This window comes from Pteropus vampyrus, unplaced genomic scaffold (assembly GCF_000151845.1).
Source record: "Pteropus vampyrus isolate Shadow unplaced genomic scaffold, Pvam_2.0 Scaffold5, whole genome shotgun sequence".
Classification (NCBI taxonomy): Eukaryota; Metazoa; Chordata; class Mammalia; order Chiroptera; family Pteropodidae; genus Pteropus; species Pteropus vampyrus.
In genome coordinates, this window is record NW_011888786.1 from 2,845,340 (window position 1) to 2,871,709 (window position 26,370).

The 26,370-nt window shown below is 32.0% G+C and overlaps 1 protein-coding gene across 11 annotated transcripts in view; it reads right to left on the reverse strand.

The window, feature by feature from the left end:
- LCORL (ligand dependent nuclear receptor corepressor like) overlaps positions 1-26,370 on the reverse strand; it is a 118,634-nt gene that overhangs the window by 67,326 nt on the left and 24,938 nt on the right. For 5 of the 11 annotated variants that reach the window (XM_011365066.2, XM_011365057.2, XM_023534050.1 and 2 more), the window contains 2 exons: positions 12,783-12,848; positions 1,333-1,462 (listed from right to left, as the gene is read on the reverse strand). In XM_011365066.2, coding sequence (XP_011363368.1) covers positions 1,333-1,462; positions 12,783-12,821 — 169 coding nt within the window. In that variant the 5' untranslated portion in view covers positions 12,822-12,848. Of the gene's footprint in view, positions 1-1,332; positions 1,463-2,358; positions 2,439-3,654; positions 3,703-12,782; positions 12,849-26,370 lie in introns of those variants that run through there. The other 6 variants (XM_011365094.2, XM_011365049.2, XM_011365076.2 and 3 more) reach the window with 3 other exon arrangements.

A 26,370-nucleotide genomic window follows, 5' to 3' on the forward strand; every position in this document is an offset into this window, starting at 1 on the left:
TTACAAATTACTCAAAGGAGACTGAGTAATGAGTTCTAAGATGAGTGAGACACTGTGTGCATGGTTGTAAATGCATACATTTCCTCTAGTTCTCTTAATAATATGTCTGATAACATTATTCTTCTTATAAGTGTAAATACATTGGCAGAATAAAATTTTCTAAATTAATGTTATAAATTCTTAAGAAAGTATGTAAAATATTTCTAATATTGGTTCAGTTAGAAATTTAAAAAAAATTTTTAAAGATAATGCCAATTTCTCAACACCAAGTACCTCAGTAACACGGAAAAGGATTTTCAGTCTCCTGTACTTAAAAAATATAGTTCTTAACTTTAGGCCTTTTAATATATTAATGATTCTTCTAATCAGACAATTCTCATATTTCAACACATAAAAGAATTCATAACACTTCAGACTAAACAAAAGCCTCCCTTCTTAAAGATGAGGACTATTTTCAATATTATTGATTAAAACCTAAAAGTTAACAATTTAACATAAAATATCTGATGCTGCCTAATTCCAAAGAGGAGTAAAACAGAGTCAATACCTAGATGAGAATACAGTAATGTTTTTCTCAATTTCTGAAAGTTGGGAGGTAAGATGATCCCCCTTCTACCTCACATTCCTCTACACCATGACTTGTGCCAAGGGTTGACGTGGTAAAAATTAAGACACTCTACTACTACAGAAATGGAAAAGAACAAAAAAAGGAAGGTTCTATAGTTCTATATTTTTCCAAGTAACTAAGATGTAAAGACTACTTCTGCCTGATACATGTGTATCTAGTAAGGTAACAAGTGAAACAAGTCTCATTGGTTTAAATAGTTTAGATAGACACAAAGCAAAAAAGAACACTGACAATATTAATGTTAAGTAAGCATATTCAAGCCACCAAAGAAACACTGAAATGGCAAGCCAGCAAATATACTCCAACCTGGCTGATAAATGATACATTTCTAATAGCTTTGTAATATAATGTATCTATCATTTATTGAACATGAAAGAATTTTTGAAGTCTTGAAAATAGCAACAAAATAAGGAAGACCAGAAGTATAAAAAAAAAAAACTCATCTGTCTATAGTAGATAAGGAAAATGTATGATAAAGTCAGGGAGAGATTTGAAAATAGAATATTGAAAAGGAACACATAATAGAAGACTAGCTCCACAGCAACTGAGAATCCTACTGTTACCAAAATATGGAGAAAAACTAAGGATGAAGAGAAATAATTAAGAATGGAATAGAGATTGAAATTCAAAAACGTGTGTGTGAGAAAAAGTCAAACATTTTAGATCTCTTGCAAATTTTAAATGACAAAGTGTACCAATATTACCTTTCTTTCGAAAGAGTGCATTTAGGTAATTTTCTGCTTGGCATTCAATCTTTTCAGTGTTGGACTGGCCCTGAGATGATAGTTCCTCCGTTGGTGTTGACTGTGAAGAATCAAGAGATGGTATACAATCCTAAAATTATAAGAAAACAACATAACAATATCACTTTTTATTTAAATTTGGGAAATCTCCTTAAAAATGGCAAAAAATTCTCTAAATGTTTATTTGTTCTACCTTTTAAATGTATCAAATTATATAAAAAACATAAAACTTAGAACAGGAGGAAAAACAAAATTTAGCTCTGACAGAGGGCCAAATTAGCTTTATTCCTTAGCAAAACTATAGTTAAAAAAAGGGGAAGAGCAAATAAAATATATTGCTGAAAAAATTCACTATATGGCATGCCAGCAATGAGTTTTAACAACCAAGCAGATATGTTTACCTACTAAATCTGACCAAAATCGGTACAGGTTCTTGACTTCTCAATTTCTTCTCAGCCCTCTCACAAGAGTACATAAAGAATTAGAACTTCCCACCGTACAAGAAGATGCTGCTTGTCTAGTTTATGCCCTGTTTACAGTAGACGCTAAATATTTAATCCTTTACACAGGAGATAATTATGATATCCAAAAAGACTTCAAGAGAAAGTGAAAAGCTAAAAAGTAATGCCACATTATCTTCCAACTGATTACTTAAAAATCAAACTGTAGGGTGGTTTCAGACCAAACCAAACCTCTAAGCTCACTCTTGTCTACATAAATACAAAACAGATCTGAACTGAACTTCATGAGTCAGGGAGCTATAAGACAGAAATGTGAAGTAAGCAAAAAGGATGAGTGTTTTGGGATTTCCATCAGCAATTTAAGCTAAATGTTAGACTTCCAACATAAGACTTTAATTTCTCATTCCCAAAATCAAGTATTTAAATTCTACTTAAGTCACAAATTTTCAGAACAAATTAAGTTTAAAAAACTGTGTTAACAATTGTGCAATTAGTTTAAAAATAATTTCATAGCACTAAAACTTACACTGACTGCTTCTCTCTGTAGGTTACAAAATGAACATTTTTCATCCATAGACCAGTCAGTCAGTTCTTCTGGTTCACAGTCTTTAAAAGAGGGAAAAATATTCATTAAATACACTAACTTTATTAAAACAAATAAAATTACCACTCTCCAGAGCAAAGGCTCATATAAAAAAACTAACTACTAACAATAAGGGGAAAAGGCCTAACTTTGAAATTAAACTGATGACACCTAGAAAAAAATAAACAGAGAAGGCTGTGAGGAGAGTAATTTTCTACTATTATGGGACAAAGCAGCAAGAACAATGAGCTGGTTATAAATTAATTTTCCAACAATAGGGTTTAAAGTATCATCTAAGTCTTCGGAAAGGTTCAATTTATTACTGTCTATTAATTTTTTATTTTCACTATGAAAGAAATCAGAACAGAGAGATATGGGAGAGAGGATAAATGTGCGTATCATGAAAGACAACATAAAACAGAGAAATGGAGTAAAGCATCAGAAAAGCCTACAGATTTGAGAAAATGGAATGCTGTCCAAGAAAAAAAATAGAAATCCATAACTAAAAAGTCAGAGTAGATTTTTTTATTACCTTGTTTAAAGATTTTGTTGAAAGTTAGAACAAAAAGCAGGTAACAAATTATATTATTCTACATAAAACATGGATTTTTTTTTTCTGAAGCATGTTCTTTATAATACAGCTACTGTAACATATATTAGTATTTGTGGAAAATATTTTCTAATGAAGGCATTTTATGAAGGTATAACATACTGCCATCCCAACTATACTTGGTATAGACAGTGATTTTTCAAACTTACTCACTGCAACAGTAACTCCCCCCAATTTCTTTTCCCAAATAAATGCATATGTAGAACCTCAAACCATAAAACCATTACCATCTGCGGCAGCTACACTGGGACTAATTTGAAAAGCAATCGTGTACCACAGTAATTTTCTCTCATAATTTTGAAATATATATGAAGTTTAATACATGTTTCTGCTACACACAGAAAATAAGCTTATCCTTGTGAAATGATAAGGAATAAATATGAGTTAGAATAAGCCCCTAGGATACTCCTACATCTATCCAGACATAGGGCCAGAATAGAAGATAATAAAATTTGTTGGATACAGAGCTTGGTAATACCTTCCTTTGACTTTGGCAGTGGTCCAGAAGTATTGCTAATATTTACCTAAACTAAACTTGGCAAGGGCAGGGAATTGAAACATGAGATCCAGAATAGAGTAATGGAAAGATAACAGTATTTGAAGTTTCCAAAAATGTGGATGGAACTTACTAGTTGTAACCTCATCAAGCCACGAAGTGTTTGTTTTAATTTCCACACCTACAAAATAAGGATCCTGTCACCTAACTTATTTGTGGATCAAATGAAAAACATGAAAATACAAACTACAAACACCACACAAAAGCTTACTATTAACAAGGTGGAATCATTGGTCTATTTTTTAAATCCTATACTAACAAGCATATTTAATAAGTTTAGTTTGCAGAAAACAGATAATTTTAATATCTGCTTAAGAATATTGATCTTTTTTTGTAAACCAACAGATTGAAAAAATTTTGTAAACCTGAGAGATCAAAAAATTTATTCAATCTGTACAATTAAAAACCAAGAAATGCAGCTATGTACATTTATAATTTTTTCAACCTTCCACTCTGTCACTGAAAGAGAATCACACATTCACACTCTTAAATGTAGGATCATTCAGTGTCTCTTACTAGAGAGGCCGAGTTCTAATGAATATGGGAGAAGTAACAGTAAACTATTCCAAGCTGAGGCCTTAAAGGGCATAGCAAGTTCCCCCAGTTCTCTCTCTTTTTTTTATAAAGACAAATTTACTCAGTATCATGATCAGACTATTACATTTAGCAATCAACAGCACGGGTGCAGCAAAAAACATATATATATATATATTATATTACATATATACAAAAACTAAAATAATCTGTTATACAATCAGTTACAAACACAGTCCTCAAGTATTTTGCCCCCAGTTCTCTTGAGCTTTCACCATCCAAGGTGAGAAATTGCCTCATATAGTCATTACTCCTTCAGTCTGTGACCTGGAATCATGAGGAGATGTGATCCTCATCCACAGCCTGGAGACCAGTGAATCAGATCACTCATAAGCATGAAATAGATTTTGGAACTATTTTGTTATGTAGCATTACTGTAGCAAATCCTTGACTCGTGTGCCAACTATAACATAATTTTGATAGATCAATGAAATCTTAACTGTTTTTTTTTTTTAATTATGAACTCATGAATAGAGAATAAGAAAAGCCTTGAGGTTTTTAAAAGTAGCTGTTAGGCCTATAGAAGGAATATTTTTGAAAATCATTGTGAAGTTTCATGAAGTTTGATAAATATGTTGACTCAAAGGACAACTTTGGATTAATAAAAACAATTACCAGTTATAAGATAAAATTGGGCATGCTGAGATTATCCTCATTTATTTCTGAAGTCCTTCGAGGAAATGTTAATTAAAATAAATGCCTACAGAGTTAAATAAATAACAATGAATAATCAATGTTTACATAAATGTCATTAAATTGTGCTGGGTTCGAAAATCTACAACTTTACTTGCAAACATTTAATAATTACTTTCTAATTTTGAATCCAAATAAACTATGGTAGGATATATTTTTTATATACAGGAAAATAAATTTTGGAAAATCAACTGTTGGCCAGATTTCTCCCTCTATCCAGGTTATCTTTTCATGTCATGAAAATTAAATAAACACTACAATAAAATGTATTCATTTTATCTCTCAAAATTTGAAATGAATTAATGAATCAGATATTCTTCTAAAATAAGTTGCCTCTTGTTTTGAAATTTTAATGCATGAAGGTATAAACTCAAAAAGTGCTTTATAGAAACTGTCTTATTAATAAAAGGCAATGTCACAATGAAAACTGATAGCAAATGACTGACAAAATCTCTCTCCAACCATTTTACCTAGTCTATCTTAGAAAGATAACAGACTTTGAAATTAGAAATCCTTAGTACTGAACTATGGGCTTTCCACATTCTAGATGTTGCCTTGGGCGAGTTACTTTCTCTGAGCTTCAATTTCCTTATCTGTAAAATGAAGATAATAATCATTGTAGCTTAAGGCTGTAGTAAAAGTTGTATAAAAACATATACAAAACACCTAATAAGCCCCATACATGTTACTTTTATTTCATTTTAAACGATCACACTTCTTTTGAATGTTTTCATTCTCTTCAGTACCCCTTAACCATGGAAGGAAATTCGATGTTCCCAAAGACAAAGCCCATTGAAAAGTTAAAAAAAAAAATACTGAACTAGATTTTTCATGAAGGTCATGAAATTCAAGGTCAATGAATTCAATAAAGTAGCAGGATACAAAATTAATATTCAGAAGTCAGTGGCATTTTTATACACCAATGATGAAATATTAGAAAGAGAAATTAAGGAAACAATCCCATTTACAGTTGCATCAAAAACAATAAAATACCTGGGAATCAAATTAACTAAGGAGGTAAAAGACCTGTTCTCAGAAAATGATAAGTCACTGAAAAAAGAAATTGAAGAAAATACAAATAAATAGAAGCATATACCATGCTCATGGGTAGGAAGAATCATTAAAATGGACATACTACCCAAAGCAATCTATAGATTCAACGCAATCCTTATCAAAATACCAATGGCATTTTTCAGAGAGCTAGAATAAATAATTCTGACCCCAAATAGCCACAGCAATCTTGAGAAAGAAGAACAAAATTGGAGGTACCACACTACCTGATATCAAACTCTACTTCAAGGCTACAGTAATCAAAACAGCATGGTACTGGCATTAAAAACAGATATACTGATCAATGGAACAGAATAGAGAGCCCAGAAATAAATCCACATTTATGTGCTCACTTAATATATGACAAAGAATGAAAGAATATACAGTGAGGTAAAGACAGTCTCTTCAATAAATGCTGCTGCAAAAATTGGACAAATACATAAAAAAAAAAAAAGAAACTGGACCACCTTCTTATGCCATATAAAAGAATAGACTCAAAATGGATTAAAGACAAATGTAGGACCCAAAATCATATAATTTCTAGAAAAAAAATAGGTAGTAATTTCTCTGCTATTGCTACTAGTAATTTATTTCCGGACATATCTCCTTGGGCAAGGGAAAAAAAAGAAAAAATAAACAAAAGGGACTACATCAAACTACAAAGTTTTTACACAGCAAAGGAAACCATCAACAAAACAAAAAGAGAACCAGCTGAATGAGAGAAGATACTTGCTTATGAAGCATCTGGTAAGAAGTTAACATCCACAATATATAAAGAACTTATTCAACTCAACAATAAAAAAACAAACAATCCAATTAAAAAATGGGCAGCAGATCTGAATAGAGAAAATACAGATGGCCAATAAACATATGAAAAGATGCTCAAGGTCATCAGAGAAATGCAAATTAAATTCACACTGAGATATCACCTCACACCTGTCAGAATGGCTATCATCAATAAATCAAAGAACAAGTGTTGGCAAGGATGTGGAGAAAAGAGAACTCTCATAAACTGTTGGTGGGACTGCAAACTGGTACAGCCAATGTGGAAAACAGTCTGAAGGTTTCTCAAAAAATTTAAAATGGATATACCTTTTGACCCAACAATTGCACTTCTGGGTATTTATCCAAAGAAAACCAAAACAATAATTTGTAAAGATCTATGCACCCCTACGTTTATGGCAGCACAATTTACAACAGCCAAGATCTGGAAACAACCTAAATGCCCATCAACGGACGATTGGATAAAGAAGTTATGGAGTATTACTCAGCCATTAAAAAAAAATGAAATCCTACCATTCACAACGACATGGATGGACTTAGAGGTTATTATGCTGGGTGATATAAGTCAGACAGAAAAAGATAAATACCGTATGATTTCATTTATATGTAGACTCTAAGGAATAAAAAGAACAAACTAATCAAGAACAGACTCACAAATATAGAGGACAATCTGGTGACGGCCAGAGGGGAGAGGGTTTGGGGGGCTGAGAGGAAAGGGTGAAGGGTTAAAGAAGTACAAATTAGTAGCTGATAGATGGTCATGGGGATGGGGAACATGGCATTCAGAATGCAGTCAGCATTAATGGACTGGCTAGGTGGAGAGCCAGAGAAGATAAAGAGCAATAAGGGGGATCGTTTTATAAAGCATATAAATTTCGAACCAATGTACTATATACTTGAAACTAATAATAAAATTTTTAAAGAAAGAATAATAAAAAAAATTGCGAACATTAGTTGCCCACAAATTTGATAACTGTAGATGAAATGGATGAATTCCTTGAAAGACACAATCTACCAAATCTCACAAAAGAAAAAAATAAAGTCAATTGGCCTATTTCTATTAAAAAATTAAATCATTGATAACCTTCCAAAACAGAAAGTGCCAGCCCAGATGGTTTCTCTACAATCTGCTCCAGAAAATAGAAGCAAAGGAAATATTTTCCCACTCATTGTATGATTCCATCATTACCCAAATACCAAAACCTGTCTGAACATGTTACCCAAGATGATAGGCAGAGAGCAAATAAGCATATGAAAAGGTATCAATATCATATTCTACTATAGAACTACGAATTAAGACAAGATACTACTATACACCTAATAGAATGAATAGTCTAAAACACTGACAACATCAAATGCTAGTGAAGATGTAGAGTAAGAGCAACTTAAATTGCTTGTGGGAACACAAAATAGCATAGCCACTGTTGAAGACAGTCTGGCAGTTTTTTACAAAGCTAAACATAGTCCTCCCATTCAATCTAGCAATGATGCTCCTCAGTATTTACTTAAATTAGTTGAAAACTTATGTCCACACAAAAACTTGCATACAAATATAGCCACTTTATTAATAATTGCCCAAACTTGAAAGTGACCAAGATGTCTTTCAAATAGGTGAATGGAGTAAGCAAACTGTGGGACATCTATACAGGGCAATAATATTCAGCAATAAAAACAAATGAGCTGTGAAGCCATGAATATGTAGAGGAACTTTAAATGCATATTGTTCAGTGAAAGAAGTGAATCTGAATGGGTTCAATATTGTATGTATGATTCTAACTATATGACATTCTGGAAACTAAAAAACAGTAAAAAGATCAGTGTTTGACATGGTTTGGGGACAGGGGAGAGGACTGAAAAGGTGGAATACAGGTAATTTTTAGGGCAGTAAAACTACTGTGTATGATGCTGTAATGGTGGATATGTGACACTATGCATTAGGCAAAACCCACATTAGGTACAACACACAGAGTGAACCTAATGTAAATTATGAGGGCTTTAGTTAATAATAATGCATCAATGTTAGTTCATCAATTGCAACAAATGCACCACACTAATGAATGACATTAATATGAAGGAACCTAAAGTGGGAGGGGGGAACTCTTTGTATTTGTACTCGATTTTCCTGTAAATTTAAAACTGCTCTAAAAATACTATTTATTTTAAAAATCAGGATATATTATACACAAGCTTATTTACTGCAAATATTTCCCATGCTCAAATATACTTCTAAATCATTTTTAAAAGATAAACATAGCCCATCAAAGCGATGTATTGTAACTTATTCAATCAACATCCTATTGTTGGATACTTAAGCCTGTTTCTATAATTTTGGCATTTTAAACACCACAATGAATACATTCAGATAAGTCTTCGAGTACACATTGTAAGAGCTAATAATATAACTTATGTAAATAACTATAAAATAGCATTCGATTCTCTGGTCTTAATCATTAACTCATATTAGAAAACTACTGACTTTTGACTTGATGCTATGTGAATGAGTTTCCAGTACGAACATCGCTAATCACAGTTCCTAACACAAACTAAGTACTCCAAATGTTCCATCCAATAAATCTCATTAAAAAGTGGTTTTGTTGTCTCCATCATCATAGTGTTAACAGTTGGAAAAAAAGATATTAAGCCAAAAATACTAAATTCCAGTCAGTGGTAAGTCAGGGGTCAGCAAACTTTTCCTATAAATCACCAGACAGTAGACTGCATGGCCTCCCAGATAGTTTTGGGAGGCCATGCAGTCTCTTTACACAACCATTCAACTCTACTGTTGAAGCACAAAAGCAGCCATAGACAATATGTTAATAAATGAGAGGCTGTTTCTAATAAAACTTTATCAACTGGATAATTAAATTTGATCATATAATCTTCACATGTCACAAAATATTAATCTTTTGATTTTGATTTAAAAATGTGAAAACCATTCTTAGCTCACAGTCCATTCAAAAGTAGTCAATGGGCTGGATTTGGCTCACATGCTAAAGCTTGCAGACCTCAGATACAATCTCCCTTTGAAAAGTGAATACAGAAAAACCAAGTAGGGATTTTATGAACTAGTTTACACAGGCTTACTTACTCTTTTCATATTTTTGTATATATCCATAGTCAGGGCAAGTAAATCAGATGAGCTCATGGATAAAAGAAACTGGCTCATCAATAAGACATGAAAAAGGATGAACTAAAAGTCAACAGGAAAAGTGAGTTTTGGGGAGATGGAGGAGAAAGAGAGACAGAATACAAGGAATCTTTCTGGGAGTACATAAAATTGCGAAGTTTATGACATCCAAAGTTTCTTTGGAGACTTTACCTCAAAAAGAAATAACAGTTATGTTTCCTCAAAGGGACAAAATGTCATGAGAACAGACCAAAGAAGACAGAAAGCAAGGACTTCTGTTTTGTTTCCAACAAATTATAAATTAGCAGCACTCAAAAGCTTTTTTTCAAAACCATTCCATCTGGAGGTTGTTCTGAATCGAATTCAAGAATTAAAATATAAACTTCTCAAAACACTAATATATGTTTCAAAAGTCTTATAAACGCTGTGTGCCAAAGTTGATTTTCAAGGTTGCAGTATGAAATTTATAATATATTTTTTCACACAAACAGTAGGTTTGCTATGCAGTCCACTTAACTTAAATGTATTATGAAATTTAAATACTATGCATTTAATTTTATAATTAAAAATTTAAAACGACATACAAGAATCCTTTGCTATCCAATTTTTTGGTTCCTGAGTTTTGAAGAAGGGTTCAGATTACCAATGATTTATCTAAAAACATAAACAAAGCAAACTAATCCTGCACAGATATGTATACTGAGAAATACCTACACTTGTAGTCCTAGTATCTAAATATTAAACCACTTTTAACACTGGTAACAACAAAGGAAACATTTATTTAAAAGAGGATAAAAAAGAAGTTGGAGATGTCTATAATAGATAGCATCTACATGCCTTTTCAAAAGGCTCTACAGTTTGATAGCACTAGTGTAATTTTCCTTCAAAACATATGGCTGTCTTCATCCTTGTACACAGATTTATTACTATAATTAATATTGTCACTCTTAAGCTTATAACTTTGATTAGAAGCAAATTTTTTTAATTCAAAAAAGCAAGAAAAAGGGGAAAAAAATTTACCTAAGAAATTTGGAGAAAAGTTAGAACATTTGGGGTGAGAAAGTGCAATAAAGTAAGTATATGTGTATGTGTGAGAAAAAGATTGAGTTCTGAACCTTAGCTAATTTTATAAATCCTCCCATCAAAAAAAGCACAAAAGAGGATATAAAGTACAAGATCTATCAGAATTTAAAAAATAAATGGAATAAGATATACAGCAATGGAGTATTAAATTAAATTAATTATAATAGATCCACAATGAAATAATGTGCAGCCATTAAGAACTGATCGAGAACTTTATATACCCAAATGACATACTTGTGACAGTAGTCATAAACGTGTACATACTGTATACACAGTATATACTACATTAATAAAAGAATATATGCAAACATATATTTTACATTTATATAAAATGTTAAAGGTTATCTGTAGGTCATGGGACTAATTTTTTTCTTTTCAGCTTATTTGTATTTTCTAATTTCCTAAAATGAGCAAGTGTTACTCATATACTAAAAAAAGTACTAGTCTAAAAATAAAATACATGCATTTATTTCCTTAGAACATTCTGCCCTTTGTACAATAAATGACTAATTTATGAAGGAAAGTAAGTATATCATATACATAACTATATAAATAAAGTGGAGGAAGCAAGAGGCTAAAAGTCAGTTTGCAACTTCGCTTACCAGAAGGCAATTAAGTATAATGTTGACTTCTGACATGAATGAGAACAGCAGGTTAGGAAAGGAAGGCTGAAGAAATATCAAGCATAGGTTAAATTCTTGGTTTTTAGATTTTTCCTTTGATCATTTTTAAGCTCAGAAAAATAAGTGAAACTGAAATTAGTCAGTATTGCTTATAAATACATCAGGTAAAAATATTTAATTCAGTGTTAAACTACGATAAAGTGAGAAACAGTTAAAGTTAAGAGATATTTGAGAAAGATCTTAACCATAAGAAAAATAAAACACTAGAACAGGAACATTTTGGAGTCTCCATCCTTGGAGTCATATTCCTCATGGATATCATTCATCTGAAGATGAGTGGTTGGGACAAATGATCTTTCATAGCTACTTTCAGCTCTACAATTTATAACTCAATTATCCTGCTCAACATTAATAAAAAATGAGCAGAAAACTTTTGACTGCTCCAGCTATCACTGTAACTACCTTGACTCCAAAGATTTATATATACAAAAAAGAGAAGGATCTTTAGGTCAACTGAGATCTTGAGTCTTAGTAGAATGGAAGGTACCAGAGTTGAATGGAAGGTCACAGAGTTAGCACACAAAACTGACCAGACACAAAATAATTCAGAAAGAATTCAATCAAAATCAAAGTAGATCTATACCAGCACTGCCCATTTTGTAAATGAACTGTACTATAAAATTTCAGATGTCTACAAAAATGTTCTCTCCTAGTGCTGTACATTTACAAGCAAGCAGTAAAACAAATAAACTATGGTATCACAGCAATTATATCACATAGCAAAATCTTCCACCAGGATTTATGCTAGACTGTTTGGAAGAGAAGGCTATAATAAACAACAAGCTGGATTATACATAAATATAAAACTCTTGACACACATGGCAAGATTTCTCAGAGTGACAATCTGAGTTCCTGGTTGCCTGTATCATAAGCAACAGGAGATATTTATTTAATTGAACCCCTTTAAATTGTCTTTAAGAAGTAAGGGAATATAATGTATAAAATAATAAAAATCAAATTTCACTATTGAGCCAAAAATAAGCTTCATTTTCTATTTTGATCAGTGTACTAATTTCTTTTTAAAGATTATAACATAATGTAACAATGAGAGAAATATTTGAACTTTATTTAAAAATATTTTCTAAATAAATAAGAAAACAATTTCATGTTTAGCATAAAGTTAGTTTAGCACAACCATTTTTCATCTGTTAAATGAGGTTAAAATTTAAAAATAAAAAAAAGCATTACCTTCAAATAAACTGAGGTCTCTTCGTAGCCGTGGTCCATAAAGCCCTTCTAAAATACTCTCAAAACCTGTTATTAAAGAGAGAAAAGTATATTAACTGCTGAAAAAGCTTATTTTTACAACAATAAAAAAATATAAACTATAAGGAATCAAAAAATTATAAGGTTAACATGCTATGAGGTGTCATTCTTCCTTTAGTTGAATTAAGTTGAACTAGGCAATATACAACATGGTAAATAGTCACATGTGACTATCAAAAATTAAATGACTTAAAGAAATTGAAGTATTCAAATGCAAATGTTTACTACTAAAACAGGTAAACACTTTCATCATTTAGAAATATTCTCAGGTTAAAATATTATAGGTAGATTTCTTTTATAATAATTTTGTAAAGAGAAGAAAGAATAGGTATGATAATCCTGTTTGTATTTGTTACAAAAAGGTTAACTTAAAAAAGGTGGCATCTTTAGCTTCAATTACAAAAATGAGCAAATGAGTGTCAATGAAGATAAATTCTTCCTGTGAAAAGTATGATGTATAAAATTTTAACCTACTTGTAAAAATCCTAACAATTTGTTCATGGGTATGAACTATTTTTTAAAAAATTACTGAAAATCTAGTCAAGTTTACAAAATCGGAATTCATGAATTTATGTAGTATTTATTCTACTTTCTGTTTATAAAAATTTTAAGATTTAATAATTTTCTTTTTGAAGTCTGTATTATATTCAATTTTAAGCAGCTTTTTGATAAACTACAAGGCATCCAAAGGAAAATGACAAGGATGGCAAAATAACTGGGAAACAAATAAAAGGAACTACTTGAAGGATGCTTAAATCAGGGAAGAAAAAACTAAAGGTAACATGGTAGATGTGAAAAAATGAAAGATAAAGTAGAACTACTACTACAGAAATATTTCATAAGTCATTAGATGCTTTAAAAAACATTTTAACATCTCTGAAATCAAGATGCATATTAAAATCAATGGTGTGTCAGAGTCAAAAAGTGGCAACACTCTGTAGAACATGAAGAGATGAAGCATCTTACAACTTATGATGTAGATTTGACAAAGTAGTTATGATACTTGGTAAATATGGACTTAATAAAATCTTTGTGAAATGATTCAGTACTAGTTCCTATGAGTGGAAATTTCAGGCAGAAAAGTGAATGAACTACAACCAGAGACAGTTTTCAAGAATGCTCTAGAAAAGAATTTCATATTGGGTAAACCTCAAACGGAACAAACCCCAAATTTCTATCTATTATGAAGATATCTGAATTATATTTGGAGCATTGAGATCAATGCTCTAAAAATAATACTGCAAATAACTATTTTAAGATATCACTCTGTGGTATATTGGACAAAAATGTATAGCCTCTCTGAGGTATCTTTGCTGGGTTTCCTATCCTGAGGGTTCCTTTAAAATTTCTGTATCTGTGTTCACCGATGAGACTGGTCTAAATTTCCTTTGTACTAGAGGTCAGGTTTTGATATCAGGTTTTGATATGCTACCCTCGAAAAGTGAGTTTCAATGTTTCTTCTACTCTCTAGAAAAAAATTAGGAAACATAAGATCACTTCCTTCAATATTTAGCAGAATATAACAGGAGTGCCAACTGAGAATAAAGTCATTAAAAAGTGCTTATTACCAATCAAATTTCTTAAACTGTCATAGGACTATTCAGGTATTCTATTCCCTTCTTAGTTATAGTTTTCTGGGAACCTGCCCATTTCAATTATATTTTCCAATTTACTTGTATAAAATGTTTCATTATATGTTTTTATCTATCTAATGTCAACAGCATCTGCAGTTATATTAGTTTTGCTTTTCATTCCTTGTTATTTATGCCTTCTCTTTTTTCTCAATCGAGTTCATTAGTTTTTTTTCAGATTAAAAAATTTTGATTTCTTGATCTTCTCTAATGTATATTTGTTTTCTCATCCACTAATTTCTGCTCCTGCTTTTATTTCTTTGTGTCCTTTATTTTGAGTTTATTTTGCTCTTATTTATTCCTTCTTTAATTGGATATTTAGTTCATTACCTCTCAGCCTTTCTTCTTTTCTAATACATGCATTTAAAGCTATCAATTTCCACCTAACTACGCCTTTTAGCTGCATTGCACAATATGTCATATTTTCTCATTATTCAAAGTATTTCATAATTTCCATTATGCCTTTTTTGATTCATGGTTTTTAAAAGCATATTTCTTAATTTCCAAATATATACAGTATGCGTTTTACAGATTTGTAACTTACATTGTAGTCAAAAGAAAATGCCCAATATGATTTTAATCCTTTGAAATTTTCTGACACTGTTTTTATGGTTGATATAGACAATTTTTGAAAATTCCCTACATATGCTTGAAAAGAATATGTACTCTAAACTTGCTGGATGCAGCATTCTAATTAGTTCATTCCATTAACATGTTAATTGTGCTCTTTAAATCATCTTTACGCAGTTTTGTTTTTGACTCTTTGATCTATTAATTCTTGGGAAAAATATATAAAATCTTCCATAAAATTGTAGCTTTGTCATTTCTTTTCTATTTCTTTAAATTTTTGCTTTATATGTGTTTGAGGCTATATTATTAAGAGTTTATAATTTTATAATTGTTCTATGTTCTTAGTGAATAGAACTCCATATAATTATAAAGTGATCCTTTTTATTGCTAGTCATGATTTTTGCATTAGGCTATATGGTCTAATATTATATAGCTATAAAATACTTTTTATTGCTTCCATGATATGTCTTTTTCAAGTATTTCTTTACAATTTTTAGGTATTATTAAAGAACATATCTTTTAAAAAACATCCTGACATTTTGTGAGAATTCAGTCACTTAAATTTAAAAGTTATTAAGATATTTAAGTTTAAACTCCTTATCTACTTTATTTCTATTTGTTCTATACTGCTACTTTTCACTTTCTTGCAAACTCTGGAATTGACTGAATATTTATCATTCACTTTTGTTCTTCCTCTATTAGTATGAAAAATATGCTCTATTTCTGTTCTTTTTGAGATTAACCCAGAAATTAGGATATGGGTTTAAATCTTTACCCACCCTTCCAGGACTTAATATTGAAAGAACCTAGACCTCCTTCCTATTTACATTATTGTTCTGTATACTTCACTAAATAGTTTTTGTTATATTTGTACACATGCTTACCACTGTCTTTGCTTTTCATTACTTACATCTCAGAGTATCCATCTAGAAATATTTTCCTTCTACTTAAAGTACCTCCTTTAATGAGCATATGATAACACCCTTCCCTAAGACTCTGATCAAAAGTTTCTAAGTCGTTCTCACCTACATACTCCATGCTGTGTTCTCTTTTACATCTTTCTCTGTTCTTAACTGCATTTTGGTTAATTTCTTTCACTATATATATTTCACTTGAATTCTCTCTATGTATAATCAACTGACAAACTCTGATTTTTTTAAATGTCAACTTTACAGAGATATAATTTACACAATACTATGTACTCATTTTAAGGATAAAGTTCAATAAATTTTCATAAATGAAGACGTTTATTTAGCCAAGAACATAATCAAGACAGAATATATTTCCACCAACTCAAATGGTATAGCTGTGTCATTTTGAGTAAATTCCCTGGAACAACCCAAAGCCCAAGGAAACACTAATCTACTTTCTGTCATTATAAATTAGACTTGTCTTTTCTACTGTTTTTGAGATTCATTTATGCTGTTGCATGTATCAATAGTTCTTTCCTTTTAATTGTTGAGATGTATTTCCATATACAGATATAGGACAAACTGTTGATCAATTCTCACGCTGATGGACATTTGGGTGGTTTAAAATATGTGACTATTATAAAGAAAGCAAGTGTCTACATTCATGTGTAATTTTTTGTGAATAAATGTTATCATTTCTCTTGAATAAATATGTAAGAGTGTTATTGCTAGGTTGAGTGCTAGGTTCTTTTGGTGTGTTGTTGATATTTTAAGAAACTAAACAGTTGTTTTGCTAAACGGCTATCCTCTTTTACATTCCCACTAGTAGTATATGAGAGATTGAGCTGTACCACACACAGCCTTACCAACACACAGCACTGTCCTTTCAATTTCAGCCATTCTAATGAATGTGTATAGGTAACTCATAGTGGTTGTAATTTGCAATTTCTTGATGACTAATGATTTTTAGTATCCTATCTATGAAAATGTCTTTATTTCATTATGGTAACAGGGTAGGATAACCCCCATATAACAAACTAGGAAGTGAGTCATCATTTATTTCCATTTTCTGAGTTTCTATATTGTAATATTAACTAGAAACCAGACCTGGGAGCTTTCTTTATGGTATGGTTCAAATTATGAATCCAATTTTTTAAATCAATAGAAAACTACTCTTGTCATCTATTTATTAACTGAGTCGGTTTGGGCAATTTGTATCTCATAAGTCATAGTATTTATTTGCATAAAGTTGTTCGAAAGATTTTCTTACTGCCCTTTTAATGTCTGTAGAATCTGTAGTGACATCCCTCTTTCATTTCCGATGTTAGTTTATGTATCTCCTCTCCTGTTTCATTGATCACTCTGGCCCCAAATTTAGCAATTTTACTGATCTTTTCAAAATATCCCATGTGGTTTTGACAACATTTACTATTGTCCATCCATTTCTATGCTTTTTATTTCTGCCCTATCTTTATTATATTCTTTCTAATCATTTTTTGTTTTATTTGCATTTATTTTAGAAAAATTTATTTTTCTAAGTTTTTAAGGTAGATACTAAATCATTGATTTATGACCTTTGCCCTTTTCTAATAAAAGCATTTAAAGCTATAACCTTCTCCGTATTAACTAACAACCTTAGTTCTACCTCATAAATTCTGATAAACTGTCTTTTCATTTTCACCCAGCTCAAACTGTCTGCAATTTCCCTTATGTCTTGTTTTACACATAAGTTATAAATGTGTTGTTTAATTTCCAAATATTTAGGCATTTTCCAGAAGTCTTTGTTACTGAATTCTGACTGAATTTCTTTTGATGATAAAACATTTGGTAAGATTACGATCATTTTTAATTTATTAAGATTTGGTTTACAGGTAGTATATGATCTATTATGATAGCGAATATTTCATGTACATTTGAAAAAAATGTGTATCTGCAGTTACAGGGTGGAGTGTGCTATAATATCACTTAGGCTTACTTGATTGATGGTGTTCTTTAAGTCATCTATATTTCTATTAATTTTCTGTCTCATCTTTCTCCTTTAGGTTCTGTGTCACGTATTTTGAAGCTGTTATTAGGCGCATATATACTTTATATTGTTATGTCTCTTCAGTACATGAATCTCATCATTATTAAAAACGTTCCTCTTTATTCTATTCCTGTTTGAAAGTCCTATTCCTTGGTCTAAAGTCTACTTTGTCTGATGTTATATCAGCCATACCAACTTTTTATGATTAGAATTTTTGTTATATATTTTCCATCATTTCACTTTTAACCTTTCTTTATATTTATATTGAGTTTCTTGTAGCCATTATACAAGTTGAATCTTCTATCTTTATCCAGTCTATAAATTTCTGCTTTTTAATGGAAGTGTTTAGACCATTAATATGTAATGTAATGATCAATATGGCTGAGTATATATCTACAATCTTACTTGTTTCCTATTTGTTCCATCTGTTATATGTTCCTTCTCCCCATTCTTACCTCCCATAATATTCTTTTGAGTTAAATAAGAATTTATTATCTATTTTTTGCCACTATTAGCTTATTAGCTGTATCTCTTTTCATTCTTAGTGCTAACTATAAGATTTATAACGTTCATTTTAGCTTTTCACAGTCTAACTTCATTATATATAGCATGACAATATACAATGATAGAAGCAGTGTATACCCATATTCCACCCCCATCCTCTGTCTTGGTTATACATTTTACATCCAAATCTGTAATAAATCCCACAGTATATTACTTTTTACTTTAAAAGATCAATTATTTTAAAGAAATTAAAACAGGAGAAAGTATTTCTTACATTTATCCACATATTTACTGTCACTTTTTTCCCTTTGTGTAGATCTTATGCTAAAAGAACTTACTTCAATATTTATTGTACTAAAAGTTTGCTAGCAATGAATTCTTTCAACCATTGTTTTTTTCCTGGAAAAATTAATCTGTCTTCATTTTTTAAAAATATTTTGTTGGGTACAGAATTCTAGGTTGACAGCTTTTAATCCCAGCACTTGAAAGATGTCGTTCCATTGTCTACTTGTTGCAAGTCTTTCTTCTCTTTGTTCCTCTGCACATGTGTCTTTTTCTCTGGCTGTTTCTAAGATTTTCTCTTTATCACTGTCTTTCAGCAATTTGATTATTACCTAGCTTGGGTGGCTTTCTTTTGTGTGTACTCTGCCTGGGATAACTCTAAATAATTTTTCTATGGCCTCCTTTTGTTCTGAGATTCCAGCTATATATTGTTAAACCATATGATATCGTTCCACAGGTCACGGAAGCTGTTCCACTTTTTTCCTTCAGTTCTTTTTCTAACTGTTCTTCATTTTGGATGGTCTCCTTTGCTATTTTCTAAATTCACTGGTCTTTTCTTCTGCAGTTTGTACTTAGGAAACTATACAAGTTTAAAATATACTATTTGAAGAGTATTAACATATGCATCCACCCATAATGCCATTACCGCAATCAAGATAATAAATACTTCTCACACTCCTAAAAGTATCCTCATGTTCTTTTTTAATCCATCTCTCCCCTCCATTCACAAACACTAATATACTTTTGGTCACTTATCGACTAGTCTATATTTTCTAGAATTTCAAGAACATAGAATCTTACTGTACATAGAATCATGAACACAGACTCTTACCTCTCTTTTGGCCTGATATTTTTCACTCAGTAGAATGATTTTGAGATTTATCCATACTGTTGCCTATATCATTATTTTGTAATTTTATTTCCCAGTATATTCCACTTCATTGATATGCTACAATTTTTTATCCACTCAGGTGTTGGCAGATATATGTTTTAATTTTTATTGTGTAAATAATCAATAGTATATGGCTGAGTAATATGGTAGGTTTATGTTTAGCTTTCTATGAAATCAAACTACTTCCAAAAGTTATCGTATCATTTCATATTCTTGCCAGCCATGCAGGAAAGTTACAGTGGAGCTTCGCATCCCCAGTACCACTTGGAATAGTCAATTGTGTTTCTTTTTTTTTCTTTGTAACCATTCTAATGGTTTTAAAACCTTTCTACAGTCATCATATCTCACTGTAGTTTTAATTTGCATTTCCCGGATGATTAGTGATGTTGATCATTTTTTCATGTGCTTACTGCCATTCTTTCTGTCTATTCAAATCTTTTGCACAATGAATGCAAAATAGCACAACTTTGGAAAGCAGTTTGACAATGTCTATTAAGTTAAATATATACTACCACATGATCAAATAATCCCACTACTGAGTATTTACCCAACAGAAATGAAAACTACATTCACACAAAAACATGTACACAAGTGTTCATAGAGTTTCATTTATGATTATCCCAAACTGGAATCAACCTGATGTCCTTCCACTGTTGAATAAATAAACGAACTATGGTGCAATAGAATACTACCCAGCAAAAGAAACAAACTACCGATTCATACAACAACATGGATATATCACAAGTGGATATTGTTAAGTGAAACAAGTCAGACTCAAAAGCACATACTGTATGATTGCATTTATACGACACTCGGGAGAAAAGCAAAACTACAGAGTCGAAGAGCAGACTAATGGTTACTAGTACTGGGTAAGGAGATGACTGCAAAGAAGCGAAAGCGACTTTTAGAGATGATAAAACTATTCTATATCTTAATTGTTGAGGAGCTGGTTATTCAACGTCTTGTGTGTCAGAACTCACAGTACTGTAATCTACTTAATAAACCTTGCCAATTTTTTAAAATAAGGCATGAGATGGTTTTTGAAACAGAGAAAGGTGAAGGTCGTTAATGAAAACCAAATGAACTGTGAAGTTAGATGATTTGACAGATTATCCTTAAACAAAATAAAGTCAACCATGAATAATGGTCAGGGTTCAGAGTAAAGATGGAAGACTAAAAATCAGGTATCAAAGTTATCAGTGACTGTAATGTGGAAAGGTGACAGCTGTCCGCATGCTCACAGCATACTAAAAATCTCATGATCCTTAAAATAAAGAGCCTTTAGTACAGAGGTAGAACAATGATTTGAAAGCAAAAGCATGATGCAGCGTACACACAGAAAAACTATCTTCAGGGTATAGAAGCTTTTGAGACTAAAAGGATGAGAAGGCAAATCTAAGTACAGTGTAATACGTTCATACGAGTATGATATTTATGGAAGAGTTCATCAGACAATCCTAGTCCCTTCTCTGACAGGTGAAATCAACTTCTATATTTATAGGTAGAAATTAGAGGAAAATAAGAAGACATACTTTTAAAAATGAAAGATTAAGAAAATAATTTTTTCGGTTATTCTATTTTACCTAGCCAATCCTATTTCACCACTAGTCAATCATCTACTATTGTTATCCTGTCTCAATTCTATTCCCAAAATACCCTATTTGTTCCTTTCTCTTTGCCTATTTCTATTCTTTGTTCTTCTCCATGCCTTCTTTTCCCTGACTCCACATCCTAGGTCTCCTAAGAAAGCGCCCCTAATTAAACCATTCCACATTAATATCTGCTTATCTTTAAATCTCTGCTATACTTATTTGTGCCACACAACTGAAGTATGTAAGCTCCATCAATGAAGCCTTTCCAACCCCACATGCAGTTAAACTCAAATGAGTTCAGAAAAGTGGGGTTCTGTTAATACCTTTTAAACTTACACCTTTTAAATTTGAATATGTGAAACCAGAAATATATTTGAAAATCTATTGTTTTCATAAACCATAAAATGCCATTCTAATACTTGGCATCAAAATCTACCCCATGATAGCCTTATTTTTCTAGGTAGATTAATAATCCCCAAACCAAACAAAAAACCCACCTCCTTTTAGAAGATGCATCCAGATCTTAGGTTTCGAAAATAGTCACTAAATCTATCAAAAATATGCAAGAAGAATATGTCCGTCGCCCTTTCCTAGTACAAAAGACCAGCTCCGGGTAAACACTTTAAATCTTTAACAACAACAGCAACAACAACAATCATATTTTGCTTTCTGATGTTCTCTTTGACCGACTAATACTTCTGAAGGCCTAAACTAATGCTAAATCTAACCTTTCCTTATCCTGGTCAAAAAGTGGTATATCTGAACTTATGACCATAGAAGTGTAGCATATCAAGTGATGGTGAGGTACATGGAGTGGTGGGTAACTAAAGTCGAGCAGAGGTAAACTTGCTGATGACAAAGTAACCACAGCATAAACTTCAGGGCAGGTATCCATACTCATGCTCTCTGCATTCCCCACTCTGCATACCATAATGCTAATTATTAAAGTTGACCTGATGTCTACAAATTAAATACTGAATTTCTTAATGAAAATACATATGATACAAGGCTGTTCTACTTGTAAATTTACCTTCAGACAGATTCTTGAGTTGATAGATCCAATCCTATGTTTTAAAATCTGAGTAAAAGTATGCAATTATCATTCAAGTAGCAAATCTGATAACTCTGACCTCTATAACATACGAATTGTCTTTTCCTAGGATCACAATTATAATGCAGCAGTCCCCAACCTTTTTGGCACCAGGTACCGGTGCTCCTATGAGAATCTAATGCCTGATGAAGTGCTTCTTCAGTCAGTATTTAGATAATAAATCCATTTAAATGTATCTTTACTTCCATGGTGGTAAATCCATTTATACTTAATATAAAACTATAGAGTAAAATTATAATTTATACAAAATGTCAATACTTTATAAATGCTAGATTCTCATTATTAAACACTGATTCCTGGATTTAAATGCAACAGATATAAAGGAAAAAGGCAAGCGTTCAGACTTTGGGGTTGGAGGTGATAGGAAAAGATGGTGTCATGGAAGGTTTTGCAGAAATGATAACGCCCAAAATAAGTCTTAATGGATGAATGACAGCGAGGCAAAACAAGGAAGGACATATTACACATTTAGAAAGGAGAGCAACATGCATAAAAACATAGGGAAAAAAGACCTTAACATACTCAAGAACAGCACTATCTAATATAACCTGTACATTGACAGAAATGATCTGTATCTGTGCTGTCCAAAACAGGACTTGAGGAACTGATTTTTAATTTTATTTAGTTTTATTTATTTAAATTTGAACAGCCATGTCTAGAAATTGAAAAAGTATGCAAAGATAAAGAAAGTGATGTGAAGAGAGGGCAGTATGAAGGGCTGAGGCGATACACACAACACAGACCCCAAAGGGCCTAGATCCCCCCTTTTTTTTTTTTTTCCAAGTAGTTAATTTTTAACCTGAAAGCCAGAATGAGCAATGGTGGGCCTTTAAGTAGTCAAAAGACAGGATTAGCTTTGCGTTCAGAAAAGATCACTTGAGCAGCAATGGCAGACTTAAATGAGAAAAAAAAAAAAAAAAGAATGGTTAGAAAGCTGGCAGAAATCCAGCAGAGAGAAAAAAAGAAAATAAATGTAGGCAGAAGTAGTTTACCTAAAAGAAAGTGAATGGCTTTGAGTTATATAATACTATTAAATGGAATAACAGTTAAATGATGCCATCGTTTTATTATTTTAAGGTGGGAGTTAGAGGAAGTAAAGATTTCACTGAGACAGGAAATCCATGAAGTTTTTCTTGTTTTTTTTTTTTGGTTTATATGATTGGTAGACATAAAAGGGATACACTTTTGGATAGGCTAACTTAGATATGTGGGCATAAATTAAATGAAAACATCCAGAGGTAGAAACACAGACTTAGAGATCATTGGTACATAAATGGAAGATGGAATCCATTTCTAATTAACTGAAACAGTTCTACATCAATTATCAGAATCGAAATCTTTCAAAATTACCATTTGAAAGTTTTTTCTATTTTAATTAATATTGTAATGATATTAACTACAAATATTCAGTATTTCAGTACATAATAGAAGGTATGTACAGGTACGCTGCTAACCCCTAGCCCCCACTCTTGCCAACATCAAATCCTAAAGAATGCCACATTGTATCCCACCTCAGGCATCCACAGAAAGCTGTTCTTTCAACCTACTATATACATTCCAATCCCCATTCGTAGCCCACCCCCCCACCCTCCCCCCACCCCCCCCGCCGCAAATTTGGATAAATTCTACTAATTCTTAAAATCTTGGTTTTAAGAATCACTGAAACTGTAAAACCCTTAAAAAAAAACACAAGGAAAAAGCTTCTTGACATTGGTCTTGGCAATGATTTTTTTGGAGATGATACCAAAAACACAAGCAACAAAAGTAAAAATAAACGTGGGACTACATCAAACTAAAGAACTTCTGCACAGCAAAGAAAACCATCAACAAAATGAATAGGCAACCTACAGAAAATATTTGCAACCATGTATTCGGTTAATATCCAAAAATATATAAGGAACTCATTCAACTCAAAAGCAAAAACCAAACAATCCAATTTAAAAACTGGGCAGAGCAACTAACCAGACATTTTCCAAAGAAGACATACAATGGCCAACAGGTTCATGAAAAGCTGTTAATCAGAAAAATGCAATCAAAAGCACAATGAGACTTCATCTCACACCTGGTAGGATAACTGTCATCAAAAAGACAAGAGATAACAAGTGGTGGCCAAGATGTGGACAAAAAAGCATTGTTAGTGAGAACGTAAATTGGTGGAGCCACTATGGAAAACAGTAGGGAGGTTCCTCGAAAAATTAACAATAAACTGCCACATGATCCAGCAATTCCATTTGTAGATATCCATCTGAAAAGAACAAAATCAATATCTCAAAAAGATATCGCAACCTCATGCTCACTGTATGTACAATAGCCAAGGCATGGAAATTACCTAAGTGTTCATAGATGGATGAATAGATAAAGAAGATGTGATATATAGAGACAATGAAATATTCCTCAGCCACGAGAAAGAAGGAAATCTTGCTATTTGCAACAACATGGATGAATCTAGAAGACATTATGCTAAGTGAAATTAGCCAGAGAAAGACAAGTACTACATATGATCTCACTTATATGTGGAATGTGAAGGGGGGGTTGGGAGGAAAGTCAAACTCAAAGAAACAGAGAGAATGGTAGTTACCAGGGGCTGTGGGATATGGAACGTGGGGAGATGCTAGTCAAAGAACACAAGACTTTCATTATAAGATGAACAAGCTCTAGGGATCTAATACACAACATGGTAACTATAGTTAGTAATACTATGTTATTTACTTGAAATTTGCTAAGAGTACATTTGAAGCTTTCTCATCAAATACACAAAAAAGTAACTGTAAGGTGATGGATATGTTAATTAACCTGACTGTGGTAATCACTGCACAAAAGTACAGACACGTCAAATCATCATCACATCATACACTTTAAATATATACATTTTTTGGTCAATTATGCACCAATAAAGCTGGGGAAAGAAAAGAATCACTGCCTCAATTTAAAAGCTTCATCTAATCTAATTTAGACTAGAATAGACTTACTGCTATGCGCTTTACATTATATAATACCTTGCATTATTCCTTTTGGAGCACTTACCATAATTCTAATTAATCATGTGTATTTTTAATGTCTCTTCTCAACTAATCAATTATTCATTTAACAAATATTTGTGTGTCTACCAGCTGGGATACATTGGTGAGTAAGAAGAGACAGGAATTCTGCCTTCAACTCAAACTGGAGGAAGGGAATAGCAGGGAGTAAAAAAATCACATAATCGAATCTTGATTTGATATTTTCATTTGATAAATGCCACAAAATTTTAAGCCCCAAGGAGGAAGGAACCATGTCATCTTGTCTGCTATGCTAGCCTTAGTGTCTGGCCCATGTTAGGCACTCAAATTTATTTGCTGAATAAATGTTTGGGGGAAAAATCTCACTCTGAGACCAAAGACATTCATTTTCAAAACAGCTTTTAGAACACAGCCCAATTTGTAGGTCAAAACTGCCTGTTATTAATAGTTATCTTCACATCGAGTATCATTCTGAAATTCACAGCCATTTATTTGTATCCTATCTTGTTCTAGGAAGAACCCACATTTGTGTTTTGCTTAGTTTAGAGCTTTTCCTATTTCTTAAAAACTAACACACTTTAGTTTCAGTTTAACCACTGCCCCTCAAGTCATTTCTTATTCTTCTGTTCGTTCTGTAAGAATATGTCAAATGTATTTTTCACTTTGACTTGAGGATTGCAGTGCCTCTATTAATAAAGGTGTCACTATTACATGCTAGTGAAGTCTCCGTAATCCCCAAACGTAAGCGTATAAATGGAACTACTGGTCATCTGCTGGTGTCAAGTATGCTGCTTAATATCCTACAATGCACTGGACAACTCCCCACAACAAAGACCTGTCCAACCCAAAATGTCAGTAGTGCCGAGTTTGGTTCAAGACTCAGCATTAACGAACTGTATCAACATGTCTGAATAGATGTTAAAAGAGAAAATCCCAAGAAATATCTTAATCATCCACCTCTTTCTCTAATTTACACTTATATAACAAGCAGA